We start from the raw sequence: 16,398 nt of genomic DNA on the forward strand, positions 1-16,398 counted from the left end.
ATAACACAAATCTACTTATACCATGAGTAACCTTAGCTGGGAGTGTAATCTGGATATATTGGGTCTTATTTCCCTTAAGCGATCTTCCTTTCCCCTTCCTTTTTCTCACTCTGATCTGCTCTCCAAAAACTCAGGGAAGGATGAATAGTCAGGAATTCCCCTGGCTGCTGGTACACTGAGACCCTAGTGGCCGGAAGTGCACAATGAAAAACTCTTCCAACAGTTTCAAACCTCAAGCTGCTGCTCCTTTGTTGAGTGATCCGAAGAGGAGAAGGGGATGATCATAAAGTAACATACTTTCCCCCAACAGCATCTTCACTGCAAGCACTCAGCTCCCACCCACCCCCAAAAACACACACCCCAGGAAGATTCCGACCCCCCTCCTTGGAAAAGGAGATGCAGAGAGGACAAGGGGAGTGGGAAGTGGCACAGGATTCTTGGAAAGAGACACAACTTTCCCCCAGAACCAGAAAAACCCTGGGGACCTGTATAGATATGGGGATGAGGGATGTCCCCACTCCACTCCTGCCTCCTGGAAGAGAGTAAAAGGGAAAGAGACCAGTCTTCTCCTCCGGAAGAGCCGGAGTGGGCTCCCTGTCGCCCCAAGCACCCAGATCCTACAGCTTCCATGATCAAATCTTTGAACCAAGTCCCACCCACCCCCATAACCATTTCCAGATTCTCTGGAACCAGCCAAAAAATTGGCTTCTTTGTGGATTAAGTTCACAAGAAAATGCTGAAAAAATAAATAAAAACACCCTGCCAACACACTGACATAGACACACAGAGGAAGAAGGGCTTCTCTTGAGGCAGGAAACCCTTCAGGATAGACTAAAGCAAAAGGAGGGTAGTATCAACACCCACTCACCCAGGAAGGCCTAGGAGAGGAGCCCCACCAGCTCCAAAGACCTTCAAGCCAGCCCAGAGCATTTCCTCTTGGACCGTTTGCCCACCCTCAACTTCTTATCCCCCACCATATACAACCAAAACAAAAAAGGAAGTACTTCTTAAATGAAGATATGAAGATGTGACCCTACCAAATATAAACCCTAGTTGTTTGTAGTGGGTGATCCAACATCTGGGGCTTCCGGAGAAAAGTCAGCAGAGACCAAGGAAAGATAGAATCAGCATTTTTCCCACCTACCCAGAGTATCCAAGAACACATGCAAGTAAGAAGCAATGTACTGGGTAGTACAAGCTGTAAAGCCCACCACTTTCCTTTTTCTACCTACAGCCTACCAACCTCCCTCCCCACCAGCACATACAGGCTTCCATCGCTACCAGTTCTTCGTCTATCTTCAAGAAGGGAGGACGATCTCTCTCCTTTCCAAAGAAAACAAAACCCGAGGTAAGACTTCTCATTCCTAAAGCTGAAGCTGAGGAGAGTTCTTGGGGACAGGTCTTGATGATTGATACATTCATGAACAATTGAAACCCTAATACCAACTTAACAGCTCCCATGAGCCAGAAACTAGGGTCAAAGGGTGGTGTTTCTTGGAAATGAACTAGTATGGATGTCCTAGAAAAGATGCTGGTATTATACGTGGTCTTGCTACAGACGTAAGTCCCCACAGATCAAGACGGTGACTTTAGCTGAGTGAGTTGATGTATCTATATATAAGGCAGGGTCCCAAAGGAAGCATCTGGAGTCAGGGAGAACAGCATCTCCCCCGCAGCCATGGATGGCATGTGCAGGCAGATGCCCCACACCACCTCTGCAGATAATTGTACCCTGTAATTGAGAATGATCTGGGCAACAGGGCCCTGGAATGCCATCCTACTGGTCTGTCTTCATTGATGGCTAATTGCTCTGTCTGCCAACGCCATCTTCTAATATCATTCCCTTCCTCAGTAGTGGGGCAGGCTTCCCCAACCACACCCCTTCCACTAGCACTTCTGAGCAGGCTTTCTCAGACTCCGAGGAAGACCCACTACCTAGAGCTTCCTAATGTCTTAACCCAACCTGCTGGGTCTCAATCCACCCACCTCCAGAGCTTGGGAGCAAGAAGAACTGTGGACACTTGGCCACAGCTGCAATGTGGCAGATGACTCACCTGACCCTACATGAGCCACACCCTTCTCTGCGCCTTAGATATCTCTTCGGGAAAATGGGAAATAAAGTCATCCCTGTGCACTCTCTCACCTCCCCAATGTTAGGGAAGGGAAGAGAATGTAGGAAGCGAAAAGGCTAATTTGATAGTGCAAAGAGCTTGTCCCCTAGGCTGGCAGGAGGCTGAGTGGGTTTGTCAATCGTTTCCTCTCACCCAGTGACCCTGACCAACCTCCACCCACTGGGAAACCAGTGATGGTGTTGTTACAACCCCTGGTGCCTAAGGCCCCAGTTGAGAAGAGTGTGCAGTACAAAAAGGCACCAGTTCATCGATAGAGCCCTTCACACTGTGTGTTGAACAGGGGCCACCAATCACAGAAGGCTCTGGGCCACCTAAAAGCAGAGCTGGAACAACCTTTCCAGTGGTGAACCCTAGCCAGGTGCCTTCAGTACTCCGCATCTCTCCAATCTGTAAAACTCCGCCAAGAACTGCAAAAGCCACACTTTTTAAAGTTTTGCTACAAAGAAACAAGAATGAAAAACATAGCTGCTGAGACCAACGTCAATTGTTCTAGCTCCCTAGGTCCTGTTCTCACCAAGGTCATCATGAAGTACTTTGACCTGACCAAGCACTGTGATTTCTGGAGGCTAGGAGCTAGCACTTCAGCCCAGAAGGTTCTGCCACACACAGGATTTTCATAAAACAAGACTAATGTTCTCAACGACCCTGTGAGACTCCAAATCACAATGCCAATACTCTGGGAGGGATAATGCTGAGACAGGCTGACCTTAAACAGTCATTTCTGAGGAAGGAGAAAGCATAAGATGACATCAAGAAAAGCTGTAAAAAGAGCAAAGACAAGGGAGACTTGAAAGATACTTCCCAACCTGGCCGTAGGTGGCGGACCTAAGGTTTGATCGCTGCTCTGCTGGATGACTTCCAGAAAACAACAGCCCGTGTGCCCAACAAAGTCCTGACCTGGAATCCTGTGCATCTAACATGCCAGGTGAAGAAGCTGGGGATGTACTATGAGGCCTGGAAACTATTATTAGTCCTTTTGGATCTTTGCCACAACCACGATATGTCATGGCACCCTGACCCCTTTTCATCCACATGAAAACTTAGAAATTGGAATTGTATCTGGGGGATTCCCTGTGGCTTCTGTGTTGTTTGTATGTGCTGACACAAAGAGGTGGTAGTTATTCTCCCAGATGAAGGCTCTAGCCAGGGTACCAGTACCACCATGTAATGCCTTTTATGGGCCTACCAGTATGCTGGGGCCTTCAGAGAGGAAGCAATTGGATGGTGCAGGAAATTTTCCCTGCCCTCAAGGAGCTTACAGTCTATTTTGGAAACAATTAAATAACAATGTAGGGCAGCTTATAATTAAGGGTTTAATTGTGCGATTCTGACTATAAGGATAACTGGCGATCATGTGGACTTAAGAATGAACTCCTTCCCATCGTAAGACTCCCTCCAGGATAACAAATTCCCTTCAGCAAGGGAGGGGAAAAAGATATTTTACTGCAGGGTGAGGAAACCTTGACTTCTGTCTCTAGCTAGTGATTTGACTTTTGAACAAATCAACTAATCTTTCTGGGCCTCAATTTCTTCATCTAGAAGATGGTGAGTTAGATCTAGATGATCTATAGATCTATATAAGTCCCTGAGGTTATGTGGAAGAGGTGGGATATGAGCTAGGCCCTGGAGAAGGAGGATATTTAAATCTTTAGGGGAAGGAGGGAGGGAATTCTTGGCTGGGGGAACTGTGGATGTAAAGATAAAAGAGTGAGGAACACCCCTGGTGAGGGGGCAGTGATGAGAGGAAAGTGGGGGAAAGAGGAACATATGGAGGTTCTTGAAAGTCAAGCCAAGGTTTCACTTTGATGAGTAGACCATAAGAGATTGTTGACCAGAGATGTAACCAACAGAAGTCACTTTTTAAAGATGACTAAGGAGCTCTGGTAGCGTAGTGGTTACGAATCGGGCTGTGAACCTTAAGGTCAGCGGTTCGAAACTACCAGCCGCTCCGCGGGAGAAAGATGAGGCTTTCTACTCCCGTAAAGATTTACACCCTCGGAAACCCTGTACAGGGTCGCTATGGGTCAAAACTGACTCAACAGCACTTAACAACAACAACAACAACCTGTAGTCAGGAGAACTGGGGTTAATGAGCTAGACTACAAGATCAATTTGAACTGCAAGGTTAGTGGTTCAAGCTCACCAGCTGCTCCTCCGGAAACCCTATACAGGGTCTCTATGGATTGGAACTGACTCGACAGCATTTAACAACAGCAATAATCTGTAGTCAAGGAGTGCTGGTATGGTACTGTAGGATAAGCGCTGGACCGCAGGGTCACTTGAGCCTCAAGGTTGGCAGTTCAAACTCATCAATTTCTCCTCGGAAACCTTATACAGGGTCACTGTAAATCAAAACAGACCCAACAACACTTAACAAAAACAACAACAAACCTGGAGTCCTGAATCCTGGCGTAGGATAAGCATTGGACTGTTAACCTCAAGGTCAGCAGTTCAAACCCACCATCTACTCCTTGTAAATCCTATACAGGGTCTCTATGAGTCAGAATCGAATGGCACTTAACAACAGCAACAGCTTAGAGTCCTGGTGTGGCATTGTTGGATAAACACTGGACTGTTAACCACAAGGTCAGTGATTCAAACCCACCAATAGCACTGTGAGTTGAAACCAACGTGAAAGCCCCCGGGAGGTCACCAAAGCCATCAAGACATGGGACAGTGAGGGTCAGGTCTGGCCTGGATAAATCCTGGATGGTTGCAAAACAAGTGAGAGGCCCTTGCACAGTGGCAGAACTCCCAAAGCCTGGTGTTCCTTAAAGCACCTGCACAGTGCTTGAAGACTCAGGGAGAATTCTCAGGAGGCCAGCACATGGGGCACTGCCAGTATACACAGGCCCCAGGACTTGTCTTGATCTAGTTTTCTTTTCATGGGAAGATATGGGGGTGGGGAGGGGGGGCATATGGTATAACCAGTCACTTGTGTCCCCTAGGTGAACAGGTAGGAGCAGCTTCTAGGGATTAGAAGGAAAAGGTGAATATCCACAGTCAAAGTAAAGGAGTATCTGTGGAAGGCAGTTACCTTGACTGACTCATTTAGGTTACTTCCCTCTTCAGGCCTTAATTTCTTGGTGTATAAACAGGCTTAGAATAAGAACAGAATTTGAGATTAGTCTAGTTTAACCTTCAATGACTATGTAGAGGGGTGTGATTTGGGGATGGGGGTGGCATTGTTCAGACCTAACAGGATGGAACTCTCCCCAGGATTCCTCTCTATACTGTGACACCAGGATAACATATACTTGGTCAACGAATGAGACAGAAGAAGATTGTACTGCAGTGTGAGGAGATCTTGCTGTCCAAGCTCTAGTGGTGTGGTCTTAGACAAGTCACCTAAACTCTCAGTTTCTCATCATCAGGAAGTTGTTGTTGTTGTTAAGTGCCATCAATCAGTTCCATCCAACTCATAGCAAACCTGTATAGGGTTTCTAAGGAGTGGCTCGTGGATTTGAACTACCAACATTGTGGTTAGCAGTCCAGAGTTTATCCGGCAGTGCCACACCAAGAGTCCAAGATAAAATGTTTGACCAGTTGATCTACAATCTAATGGCTCTAAACAGAGTTCCTCCCAGCTTACCGAACTCTCCTCACCTGCAAGTTCTGCCAGACAAATGTAGAGAGCAGCTGATGTGGCCAGGCAAACCCCAACCATTTTTTTTGTTGGAGGCATTCAATCAGATAAAGGATACCAAGACCACAGCAAGGTCCCTGGGAAGTGGGTGGTGGGTAGTGAGAGCTACTTTGCTTCTAGTTTACAAATCCCTGTGTTCCCACTCCATTCCACCTGTCTAGACACAGCTCCTTCCTCTCTGTGGACTGTCATGCCTGTCAGGATTCATTCATGCCTTCCACATTTGCTCAGACAATGCTTCATGCCTACTGTGTTCAGGGTTCCGCTCCAGGCACTATGGGTCCGGAAGTATCAACACAACGCAGGTCTGTGGATACTTGGAGTTCACAGAGAGTCAGATAGGAGACCAAAGGAGAGATGTTCAGGTAGCTCAAGCATGTTCCAAGCAGTGGGGAATAGCAGGGGGAAAGTCTGAAGTTGAAAGAAACGCAAGACTGGCATCCTCTGACAAGAGTTTGCCAGTTTCACTGGCATTCATCCCAAAGGCCACACTTTGCCACCCCAGATTTGGAGCTGCCATTACCTCAGGCCCATAATACACTGGACTTCCACTCCCTGTCTTCATGTTTGTGTCTGTCTTTCACAGCTCTGAACCCCCTCCCCCTTCCATTCTCCACACCTAAAGCCAGTCAGATTCACCATGATGTCCCTTGGAGTTTCCCTCAGAGCAACCTTGGATTTGGTCTGTAGATTTCCAGATTCTAAAGGAATCAACTTAGCGCTATTGAGGTGGGGACATTTCTGAAGAGACTTTGCCCCCACAGCCTTCATTCACACTTCACATCACATGCCTTCCATCCCTCACAGTGCCAGGACACCTATGAAATCCTGTTGTTTCATTCATGTCACCCTCTGCCTACCATTCTTACTGAACACCCGATTTGCCTCTATGTGCCCATGTGTGCACCTCACTTGCCCCTCTCTGACATCTGACTGCTTTCCCCACCTTTAGATCACCAGTCCCATTTATCACTTCCAGGAAAGCTATTCAGAATAACCTCATAGACTGTCTTTTCAGCCAAACCTATCCCTGCCCTCTCCCATAGTGTCTGTCTGTATCTTTTTCCACACTCACATAGTTGTTTGCTGTACTTTGTTAGTCACTTGTTTGTATGTCCTTAGTGTTACTAAGTCCTTTTTCACTTGCTTTGGTCCTACTTCCACCATGAGACCATAAATTCCTTGAGGGAAGAGCTCACCTCTCTCCTGTTTCCTTCTCACCACCCGCCACTGTGCTTGGCAAGCTGTGGACTTTCAGTCAATGAGTGTGTTTGTGTACGAGGCACACCCACGGACCCACATTCACAAGTCATTCAAACATGGATCTGCACTTTCTCACACCCCCACAAACACACACCATCGACTTCCTCCAACACCTGAGAAGGCAGCCATCTCTGTGAGCACTGTGCCCACAAATGATAATTTCCGAATCCACATCCTCCCTGTCCCACGCCAGGCAGGCAGGACTGTTAACCATCCTCTCCCCAGCTTTCCCTGCCCTTCCCTAGCTTTTGTCCACAGAACTGAACCCAAGTGTGTGCAGTGGGCAGGATGGCCATCATTCCCTTTGGCAAATAAGAAAACTGAAGTCCAGAAAAGTGGCATCAAAAGTCACTTTCTTCTGACTTCTGGAGCACAACTTTTTGAACCTGTCATCGCCTCACCAACAATCCTCCTCCCCTGTCCCAGGCCACCAGACATCTGGGCTGTGGTAGAAGTGTAGAGGCGAGGAGAGGACAAGTTCATCCTGCTGCCCCTGGGCAGCAGCCTAGAGGCAAGTCCACCCATATAACCCCTTCCCTGGCCAAGGCTGTGGCTCAGCACTGGTGGAGAATAAAACTGCTCGGAAGCTGTGGTCTGCTCCATGCCACACCTCAGCCACCTCGCCCAAAGCTGTCACGAGCCAGCCTCACGCTCCTCTCATGAGTGAGTTGGGGAAATCCCCTCTTTGCCCTGCAAGATGACAAGCCACAGCTTGCCCCAGAAACTAGCTCCAAGGCTGCAAGCACAAGATGGTCCCGCACGCCCAGACAGTTAACGGAGCTGTGCATGAGGCTTGGGTCATCACCTCAAGGGCAGCCTCTGGGACCACCAAAGAGAATGTGCATTGCTACACGGGATGGAAAGGGTAGGAAGGGGGTGTTGGGATGATGGAGCAGACCACCATGATCTATTCCCCAGCACCATATGCACCTGAACTCAGCAGTAGTTGGTGGAGTCATCTATCCCACAGGGGTCAGAGAGGAGGGACAGGCAGAGACTTGCCACACAGTGTAGTTTAAATCTTGATTGTGGCATCTGAAGGCCTGCAGGGCACCGTGGGTTACTGAGGCAGGGGTATTGTGGGGAAATGGTTTAGCACAGGGGTCAAAGGTAAGTAGGCAGTGATGCTCCAAAGAGTATCAACAGTAGGAGGCATTGAGTTGAAGGGACAGAGACAGTGTGAATTAGAGGGAAAATAACAGGCTTGGTGTCAGTGAGGTTAGAGCACTTGATGGAGGAAAATGTGAAGGAAAGAGACGTGAGAGGGAAAGGGACAGTGGTTCACCTATCTCTTGCCACCTGACCCTGCCTGAAGACCAGCTCCAATAGTCAGACTGCCCTTAACCCCACACCGTCAACATACACACATAGACAGACAGACACAAACACATAGCTCACTGCAAAACAGCCTTCCCTCCTGACTCCCCCTATGACCTCCCATGGTGGTTCATCTGGCCAGGCCCCAGAATCCCCCCAGGGCCCAGCCCCTGAGTCACTGTGTGGGCTTGTGTAAGGCAGCTCTCTGCCTCAGAAGGGCCCCACCCACCTGGCAGAGCAGATAGGACTGCGGGCCTGGCAATGGCCCAGCTGGGGCCATCCTGGGCAACTGTCAGACAGGCGCCCTGACTGGGAACTGCCAGAAACCTCTCTAGGCCCCAGGCAGACCTCATCAAGAAGTGTGGCCCAGTCAAACCAAACATCAGCCATCCAAAGCTATATTGAACAGATCATGGGAAAACCACAAATAATCCTCAAATTTGTACCCAAAACTCTAACCAGCCATCATTATTACCAAATATTGGACTGTTTGAGTTGGAGCTAAATTGACAGCGGAGAGTTTTGTCCCTTCTCTCTCTCTTCTCTGGATAAAGAAAGAAGGCCTGGGTGATCCACTGCCCTGATAATTAGGGACTGAACTTCTACCCTCCAGTTCTCCTGGGCTTTCTGCTCTAGAGGAGAGGAGGTGTTCTTCCACCTCACTTCAGAACTCCACCCTGCACCCCTACCCTCTCACTTCCACCAAAGCCCAAGTGGGCCCCTCTACTCCAGGCCTCTTGGGCCAGCAGGATGAGCCACTCAGCAAATATTCTCCAGGAGTAATTGAATGTGATGGAACGAGGACTTTTCAGCTCCTGAGTAGAAGTCTCTGGATGTCATTTAATGGCACAAAAAATAAAAGGCTCAGGCCTCCCGCCTACCACCGCCAGGACATCATTAATCTCAGCAGAAAGGCATCAGCGCTTCTATCACCGCAGTCAGCCCCGCAACAAGCCAGACAAATTACACACTTGCACCAGGCTCTTGGTGGGGCGGTTATTAGACTGGAGTTGAATTTTCCTGTTTCCTTCAGGGCCGCCATCTCCTGACAAGAAGCAGAGATGGTCCTGCCTAGGGGGAGAGTAGAGTGAGGCCAGAGAAGAGGGTGGCTGCCTTGATGAGACACAGCACCCTGCCTGGGGGCACAGGGCAGCTCAAAGCAAGGTGCTCCAGATCCAAGCAGAGAAGGCCTGCGGTTCCAGGAGGCTGGAGCCGCTCAAAGGAGGCCAACCACAAGGACAGAAATCAGCCCCACCTGAATGGGGACCTGGCAGGAGAAAACAGGTGGGCCGGTATCTTCACCCTCTCTTCCCAGGGTCAACTAAGGACCAAATGACAGGTCAGGTGGAAAACGTCCCTTGGCTTGAGCCACTGTCCTGTGCTATTTAGGAAGTGAGCCTAGAGTCCTGGTGTGGCGCTGTGGGTTAATGCAAAGTCATTTGAACTGCAAGGTCGGCAGTTCAAGCTCCCCAGCCACTCCTCAGAAACCCTATACAGGGTCGCTATGGATCAGAACCGACTCAACGGCACTTCACAACAACAAGAAGAGCGAATCTGATAGAAGGATTCCAGGGCATGGCTGGGGTAGAACCCTGCCTGCCAGGGGCCTAGGCTGCAAAGTTATGCCTCTGACCAGGGCCACTCTTAGAGGCACTAACTTATTATCGGTGTTGTTACCTGCTGTTAAGTCTGTTCCAACTCATAGTGTTTCTAAGGAGCAATTGATGGGTTCCTAATCTGTAGCTAGCAGTGCAGTATTTATCTGTACAGCACCATGCCAGGACCCCAATTTATTACTGGTGGTGGTGGTGTGCCGTGGAGTTGGTTCTGACTCATAGCAACCCTGTATAGGACTTTTGAGGCAGTAAATCTTTACAGGAGCAGAAAGCCTCATCTTTCGCCTGCCAAGAGGCTGGTAGATTCAATTGGCTGATTTTGTAATCAATAATTTTGTAGCCCAATAATGGAGCCCTGGTGTGGCGCTGTGGGTTAATGCGCCAGACTGTAAAGCCATTTGAACTGCAAGGTCAGCAGTTCAAGCTCACCACCTGCTCTTCAGAAACCCTATACAGGGTCTCTATGGGTTGGAACCAACGGCACTTAACAACAACAGCAAGGCCAACTATGCTCCTTAGTTTATCATTGATGTTGTTGTTGTTAAGTGCCATCGAGTCGATTCCAACCCATAACGATCCTGTAGAGGGTTTCCAAGGAGCAACTAGTGAGCTTGAACCGCTGACCTTGTGGTTCAAACCGACTTTCCAGTACAACGCATTAACCCACAGCACCACACCAGAGCTCCATTAGTCCAGTGTTAATTGTGTTATAGAGGAGAATGGTGGTTCCATGGTGGAATTCTCACCTTTCGTGCAGCCGACTTGGGTTCCATACGTAACCAATGTGCCTCAAATGCAGCCACTACCCATCTGTCAGCGGAAGCTGTCATGTTGCTATGATGCTGAATAGGTTTTATGGGAGCTTCCAGACTAAGGCAGACTAGGGAGAAAAGTCTAGCAATGCACTTCCAAAACACAGCCAATGTAAAGTCCTATGGATCACAGCAATCTGATCCCACTATACATGGAGTTGCCATGAGCTAGGGGTCGACTCTATGATTGCCAACAACAGTTGTCTTAGATTATTATGAACTGGTTAAAGGCAGGGGGTAATCTGGGTGAAGCAGTGCTCTACCATGTCTAGCAGAGTCCCGGGGATGTGGCTGCCAGCACTGAGGCAGCCCTATACCCCAGGGCCAACTCAAAACTTCCAGTCTCTAGCAGAGGAGCCGTCCACCCCATCCTCCCAAGGCCTACAAAAGGAGTGGGGGCTAGACAAGGTGTGGAATCACTTTCTCATTCTCTTGGCTGCCTCTTCAACCTGTAACAGGTCCAAGAGAACTGTCCATTTGCATCTGATAAACTACTACCCAACAGTAGTAAATCAGCCACACAGACTTGGGAAGCTGGGGGTGGAGTCAGTGTCAAGAGCTGCATCCAGGCCATTCCCAAACACTCCAGGCCTTGTCTTGTAATCTCTGGGATTCAAACTGAAAGATGAGTCTCTGAGGGGCTGAGGCTGGTGTCCCTCTATGAGCTGTTGAAAGCAGGGTCACTCACGTTCCCCCTCATGTATCATGTGCCATTACGCACACAGTAGTGGCTCAAAAACCCCTGACAGCTTTATAATAAGGTCACCTACCTCTCCCGACCTGGGCCACAACTAGACCATCTCCCACCCTGCATGGCAGCAGCTCTCTCCTCAAGAACATCTTCTTCCCTATCAGTAATGATCAACAAGTGAGAGAATGGCTTCTAATAAATGGCCAGCCACTGCAGATGGTTATGCAAGATGGGAAGAGCACCCCGAGAGCTGTGCAGGGACAAACCTAAACATTCTATGTGTCAGCCTTGTCCTGAGGAGGAAGAGTCTGTTCCAGTCACTGGGCAGCTCAGGAGTGGAGCATCAGAAACCTTCCTCCTACTTTCTCCCTCCAGGCTGAGGCCTCACCATCCCTGCCCTTGTTCCCAAAAGCACCCATCTTGAGTGGATCCAGGGTGTGAGCCAGTGGTCCCAAGCACAGACAGCAAGCAGTACTGCCTTCTTCCCACAGGGCAGAGACCTCACTCAGCCCAGGGCACAGAGCAGTACCCTTTAGGAGTTTTCCTCCACACTATGACCACAGAAGCCACAGCCTGCCAGACCCCCAGCTCTCCACACACACAGCCCTGAGGGCCTGATTCATCCCTCTTCCTTCTAGACCTTGCACAGGGTCAGTTCCTCTAGCTCTCTGTGGCAGGAAACGGAGGAGGGGTGTAAGGAGTCTCAGCCAAGTCAGGGAGAGGAGGTAGCAGAAGGCAAGACCTGGGTTTGAGGAGCTGTGCAGGAAACCCAAGAACCACAGGGTTGTCAGAAATGTAACAGGAAAGGAGTTGGGAGGTCCCCAGGACACTGTAATCATTTGAGAGATATCTTCTGAGCTTGGGGGAGGACAAACTTGTGCTTTGAGAGGGGGAGAGAGGTCTCCCTAAGGGTGGAGGGGATTTCTCTCCACCAACTTGCTACTGATCTCGTGATGAGTTTCAATTCCCTCCTCACCACCCAGGTTCCTTCCTGCTCTACTCAGTGGGGAAGGCCCCCACACACCCCCTCACACACACACACACACACACACACACACACACACACACACCAGCTCACCATGAACCCTTTGCCCTGGGATGCACACACACATATACAAACAGTCACTACCCGAGGGTCATTTTTTTTCCAGCCAGCCAAGACTCCTTGATGGATGCAAAAGTCACAGCCTGGTACAAAGCCTTTAAAGGGGCACCCAGACCACACCACTCTCTCCTCTCTTTCCACTCACAGCAGAACACCCCATTGCAGCAGCCTACTCGATAGACACCTTGGCCACCCTTGAAACCCCTTGTTTTCCAGTCTGAGCAGGCCCAATCTGTGCATGCACTCGCCTAGCCAGATGTGATTGGGAGTAAAACCAAGACCAAACCTCTTGCCGTCAAGTTGATTTCAATTCCCTGGGTCCCATGTGTCACAGAACAGAACAGTTCCATATGGTTTTCTTGGCTGTAGTCTTTACTGAACCAGATTGCCAGGTCTTTCTTCTGTGGTGTGAATGGTTGGCTTTGAACAGCCAACCCTCCAGTTAGCTGTTGTTGTTTGATATTGAGCCCCGTTGAGTTGGTTCCGACTCAAAGAGATCCTGCATAGGGCTTAAGAGGAGTGGCCGGTGCATTTTTCAAACAACCTTGCCATCCAATGTTTATCGTACAGCGCCACACCAGGACCCCCTTTCAGTTACCAGCGAAGAACAAAGCATTTGTGCCACCAAGGGACCTAAAACAGATGCTTTAGGCTGAGTAGGCTGAGACTCACAGTAATCCCACGTGTGTCACAGTAGAACTGTGCTTCACAAGGTTTTCAATGACTGATTTTTTAAAGTCGATCACCCGGTCTTTATTTCAAGACACCTCTGTATAGACTCAACCTCCAGGCTTCTGTGTGAACAGCAAACGTGTGAACCCTTTGTACCACCCAAGGACAATGTGATTTATGATTTCTCCTTCCCCTAAAGAAGCTTCCTAACTGATACCAGAAAAGTTGACCTCTCTGGTGAACTGGGGGTAGAAAAAAAAGAAGAAAATTTTAAGTTGCTATCAAGCAGATTCCAATTCATGGCAACCAACCTTTCAGTTAGTAACCAAGAACAAACCATTTGCCCCACAAAGGGACTAAACCAGTTGATTCTGAGTAGGTTCCAACTCACAAGGACCCCATGTGAGTCAGAGGAGAACTGTGCTTCACAAGGTTTTCAATGGCTCGTTGTTGTTGTCTTTTAAGTAGATCACCAAACCTTCCTTCCTCCAAGTGGATTTGAACCTCCAGTCTTTAAATTAACAGCTGAGTATGTTAACTGTTAGTACTACCCACAGAGTCTGGGGATCACAGTAGTCCTTCCTCATAGAAGGATTTGAGGATGAAGTGAACAAATATGTTTAGAACTCCTAGCATAGTATCTGTCACTTAATGGGAAACCCATAAACCAAAAAACCAAACCTGCTGCTGTCTAGTCAATTCTGATTCATAGCTACAGAGTAGAACTGCCCCTCTAGGGTTCCCAAGACTGTCGTCTCTACCAAAACAGACTGCAACATCTTTCTCCTGCAGAATGGCTGGTGGGTTACAACTGCCAACTTTAGGTTAATAGCAGTGCACTTTAACCACTGTGCCACCAGGAATCCTTTAGGAAGTTTACTGTTGTTGTTAAGTGCCGTCAAGTTGGTTCTGACCCATAGAGACCCTGTATAGGGTTTCCTAGGAGCCGCTGGTGAGCTTGAACCACCGATCTTGTGGTTCAAACCGACTTTGCAGTCCAGCGCATTAACCCACATCGCCACACCCGAACTCTTTAGGAAGTCTCTACAGGTATGTTATTGACATTACTATTATTAGTATTCTATTTCTTTGGATTAACAATTGTCCTTGCCTTGATAAAGGTGCCCTGGTTATATAGTAGGCTAAGTGTTAGCCTGCTCACCAAAAGTTCGGTGGTTTGAACCCACCAGGCAATCTGTGGGAGAAAGTGTAACTAACTGTCTGCTTCCGGAAAGATTTACAGGCTTGGAAACCCTATAAAGCAGCTCTCTCTCCTATAGGGGCACTGTGAGTCAGAATGGACTCGCTGGCAGTGGGTTTGGTTTTGGAGTTTTGGTTCTCCTTGAGAACATCTTTGAAAGATAAATAGCCACTGGGAGGATGGGAGGTCAAGTGACTAACACTTCAATGGACTTGCTTTCTTCATTGTTAAAAATGGCACTGGGTGCACACAGAACAATCGGTGAGTGACTAGGTCATAAAGAGTGTCAGGTGAGGCCCTGAGAAGAATTTCAGGTTACCAGCCAGCCCCTGGCCCTATTCTATCAGAGATGACAGTTCTCCATCCGTTCATGACATATCAGCCCCTGCCTAGATCTTCACTAAGCAGTGTCTTCCCCCAAACACTCTCCATCCAGGGAAGATTGCCAGATTTAGCCAAAGAGTGAAGGGGAAAAAAATAATAATACAGAACACCCAGTTAAATCTGAATTTCAGATCAACACAAATAATTTTATTGAGTGTGCATCATTCAATATTTGGGACATCTTAACACTCCAAAATTATTTGTCATTTATCTGAAATTCTAATTTGACTGGGTATCCTGTGTTTTATCTGGCAACCATACACCCAAGGTGCCCGAGGCCCAGGGTTTGGGAAACAAGATCGTGGGAATATGCCTCTGACCACTTCCCTCAGCCTCTCCCCAGTGCTGCGGGCTGTGCCCTCCTTGCCCTACTATTGGGCCTGTCCACACTTGTCCCAGAAGATGCACATACCCCTATACTCCTGTGTTTTCTCTCCTTCAGGAGAGACCCCTCTGAGCTCAGCATTGCCCAGGCTTCTCCAGGTCCCCACCCAGAGATGGTTCTCCCACACTCTGCTCACACTCCAGGGTGCAGGCACCCAGGTGGGGAGAGAAGCTGTCCTCCCTGCCCTTCAGCTTCTGCCACAGCCAGGGTAGGAACACAGTTGCCCTGAGTGTCCTGGGACTAGGGGCGGAGGTGGTTTGGGCCTGTGAGGGGAAGACTGAAAGATTCAACAGCTGGGGCGATCAGGTGTGAAGGGAAAGGAAGCATTAAAGCCTCAGTCATGGGGTCCTGCAGGAAGAAAGGGGTGGGTGGAGGAAGTGAGCAGCCTCCTAATTGGGCATTTCCTTTTCCACATATGAATGAGAAGACAGAATTATAATAAATAAAAGGCACAGAAGAGACCTGTCTGGGTTCTGAGTCCAGTCAGACATATTCAAAGTGGCCTCTTATCCCATTATACTCTGGGGAGCAGGCAACCCAGAAATTCATGCTACTTCCCAGCTCTGCTAACATCCAGGGGCTACCTTTGCACCTAGGAATCAGAGGTCACCCCCAGGCATTATGCCCCTTCACCCCAATAATAGCCAAGGTCATCCAAGGCCCCTGCCAACTCTGAAGTCCTTGGTTCAATCTAACTGGCTTCCTATGGTCTGTTTTTCCTTCCAGGCTCTTGGAATATGGACAAATTTCTGAGCCGCTTCCATTTGAGTGAACCAGAAGCATCCACCCAGTTCTTGACCCAGAACTACCAGGATTCATCAGGCCTCCAGTCTCTTGGAGAAAGTGGGAATGAGCCTAAGGACAAACCCAAGCAGAAATAACTGCATGCTAAGTCTCAACTTCCCTCTTTCAGGTGCCTGCTCACCTTGCCCACCTCTGACAGGCTGACCTCTGAATATGGAACCCCTTCTCTTTCAGATTAAAGAAGAAAAAAAATCATCCACAGCTATCTGGTTTGATGTTTTGTCTTCCTTCAAAAAACCAACAAGAGAAAATCAACTCATGGTTGGCACTGGGACTTGAAATTCTCTAGTAGATGCAAATGGTGGTTGGTGGTGGTAGCAGGGGGATAGATTGTCTGGGAGAAGTTGGGGCCCCTAACCCTGAACTGTCC

At 48.7% G+C, this 16,398-nt stretch overlaps 1 protein-coding gene across 1 annotated transcript in view; it reads left to right on the forward strand.

Moving 5' to 3' along the window:
* PEBP4 (phosphatidylethanolamine-binding protein 4) overlaps positions 1 to 16,105 on the forward strand; it is a 329,605-nt gene extending 313,500 nt beyond the window's left edge. Inside the window, exons 5-6 of the mRNA XM_006864386.1 lie at positions 1,235 to 1,348; positions 15,951 to 16,105. Coding sequence (XP_006864448.1) covers positions 1,235 to 1,348; positions 15,951 to 16,105 — 269 coding nt within the window. The remainder of the gene's footprint in view (positions 1 to 1,234; positions 1,349 to 15,950) is intronic.
* The last annotated feature ends 293 nt before the right edge of the window (positions 16,106 to 16,398 follow it).

This window comes from Chrysochloris asiatica, unplaced genomic scaffold (assembly GCF_000296735.1).
Source record: "Chrysochloris asiatica unplaced genomic scaffold, ChrAsi1.0 scaffold00064, whole genome shotgun sequence".
NCBI classification, from domain to species: domain Eukaryota; kingdom Metazoa; phylum Chordata; class Mammalia; order Afrosoricida; family Chrysochloridae; genus Chrysochloris; species Chrysochloris asiatica.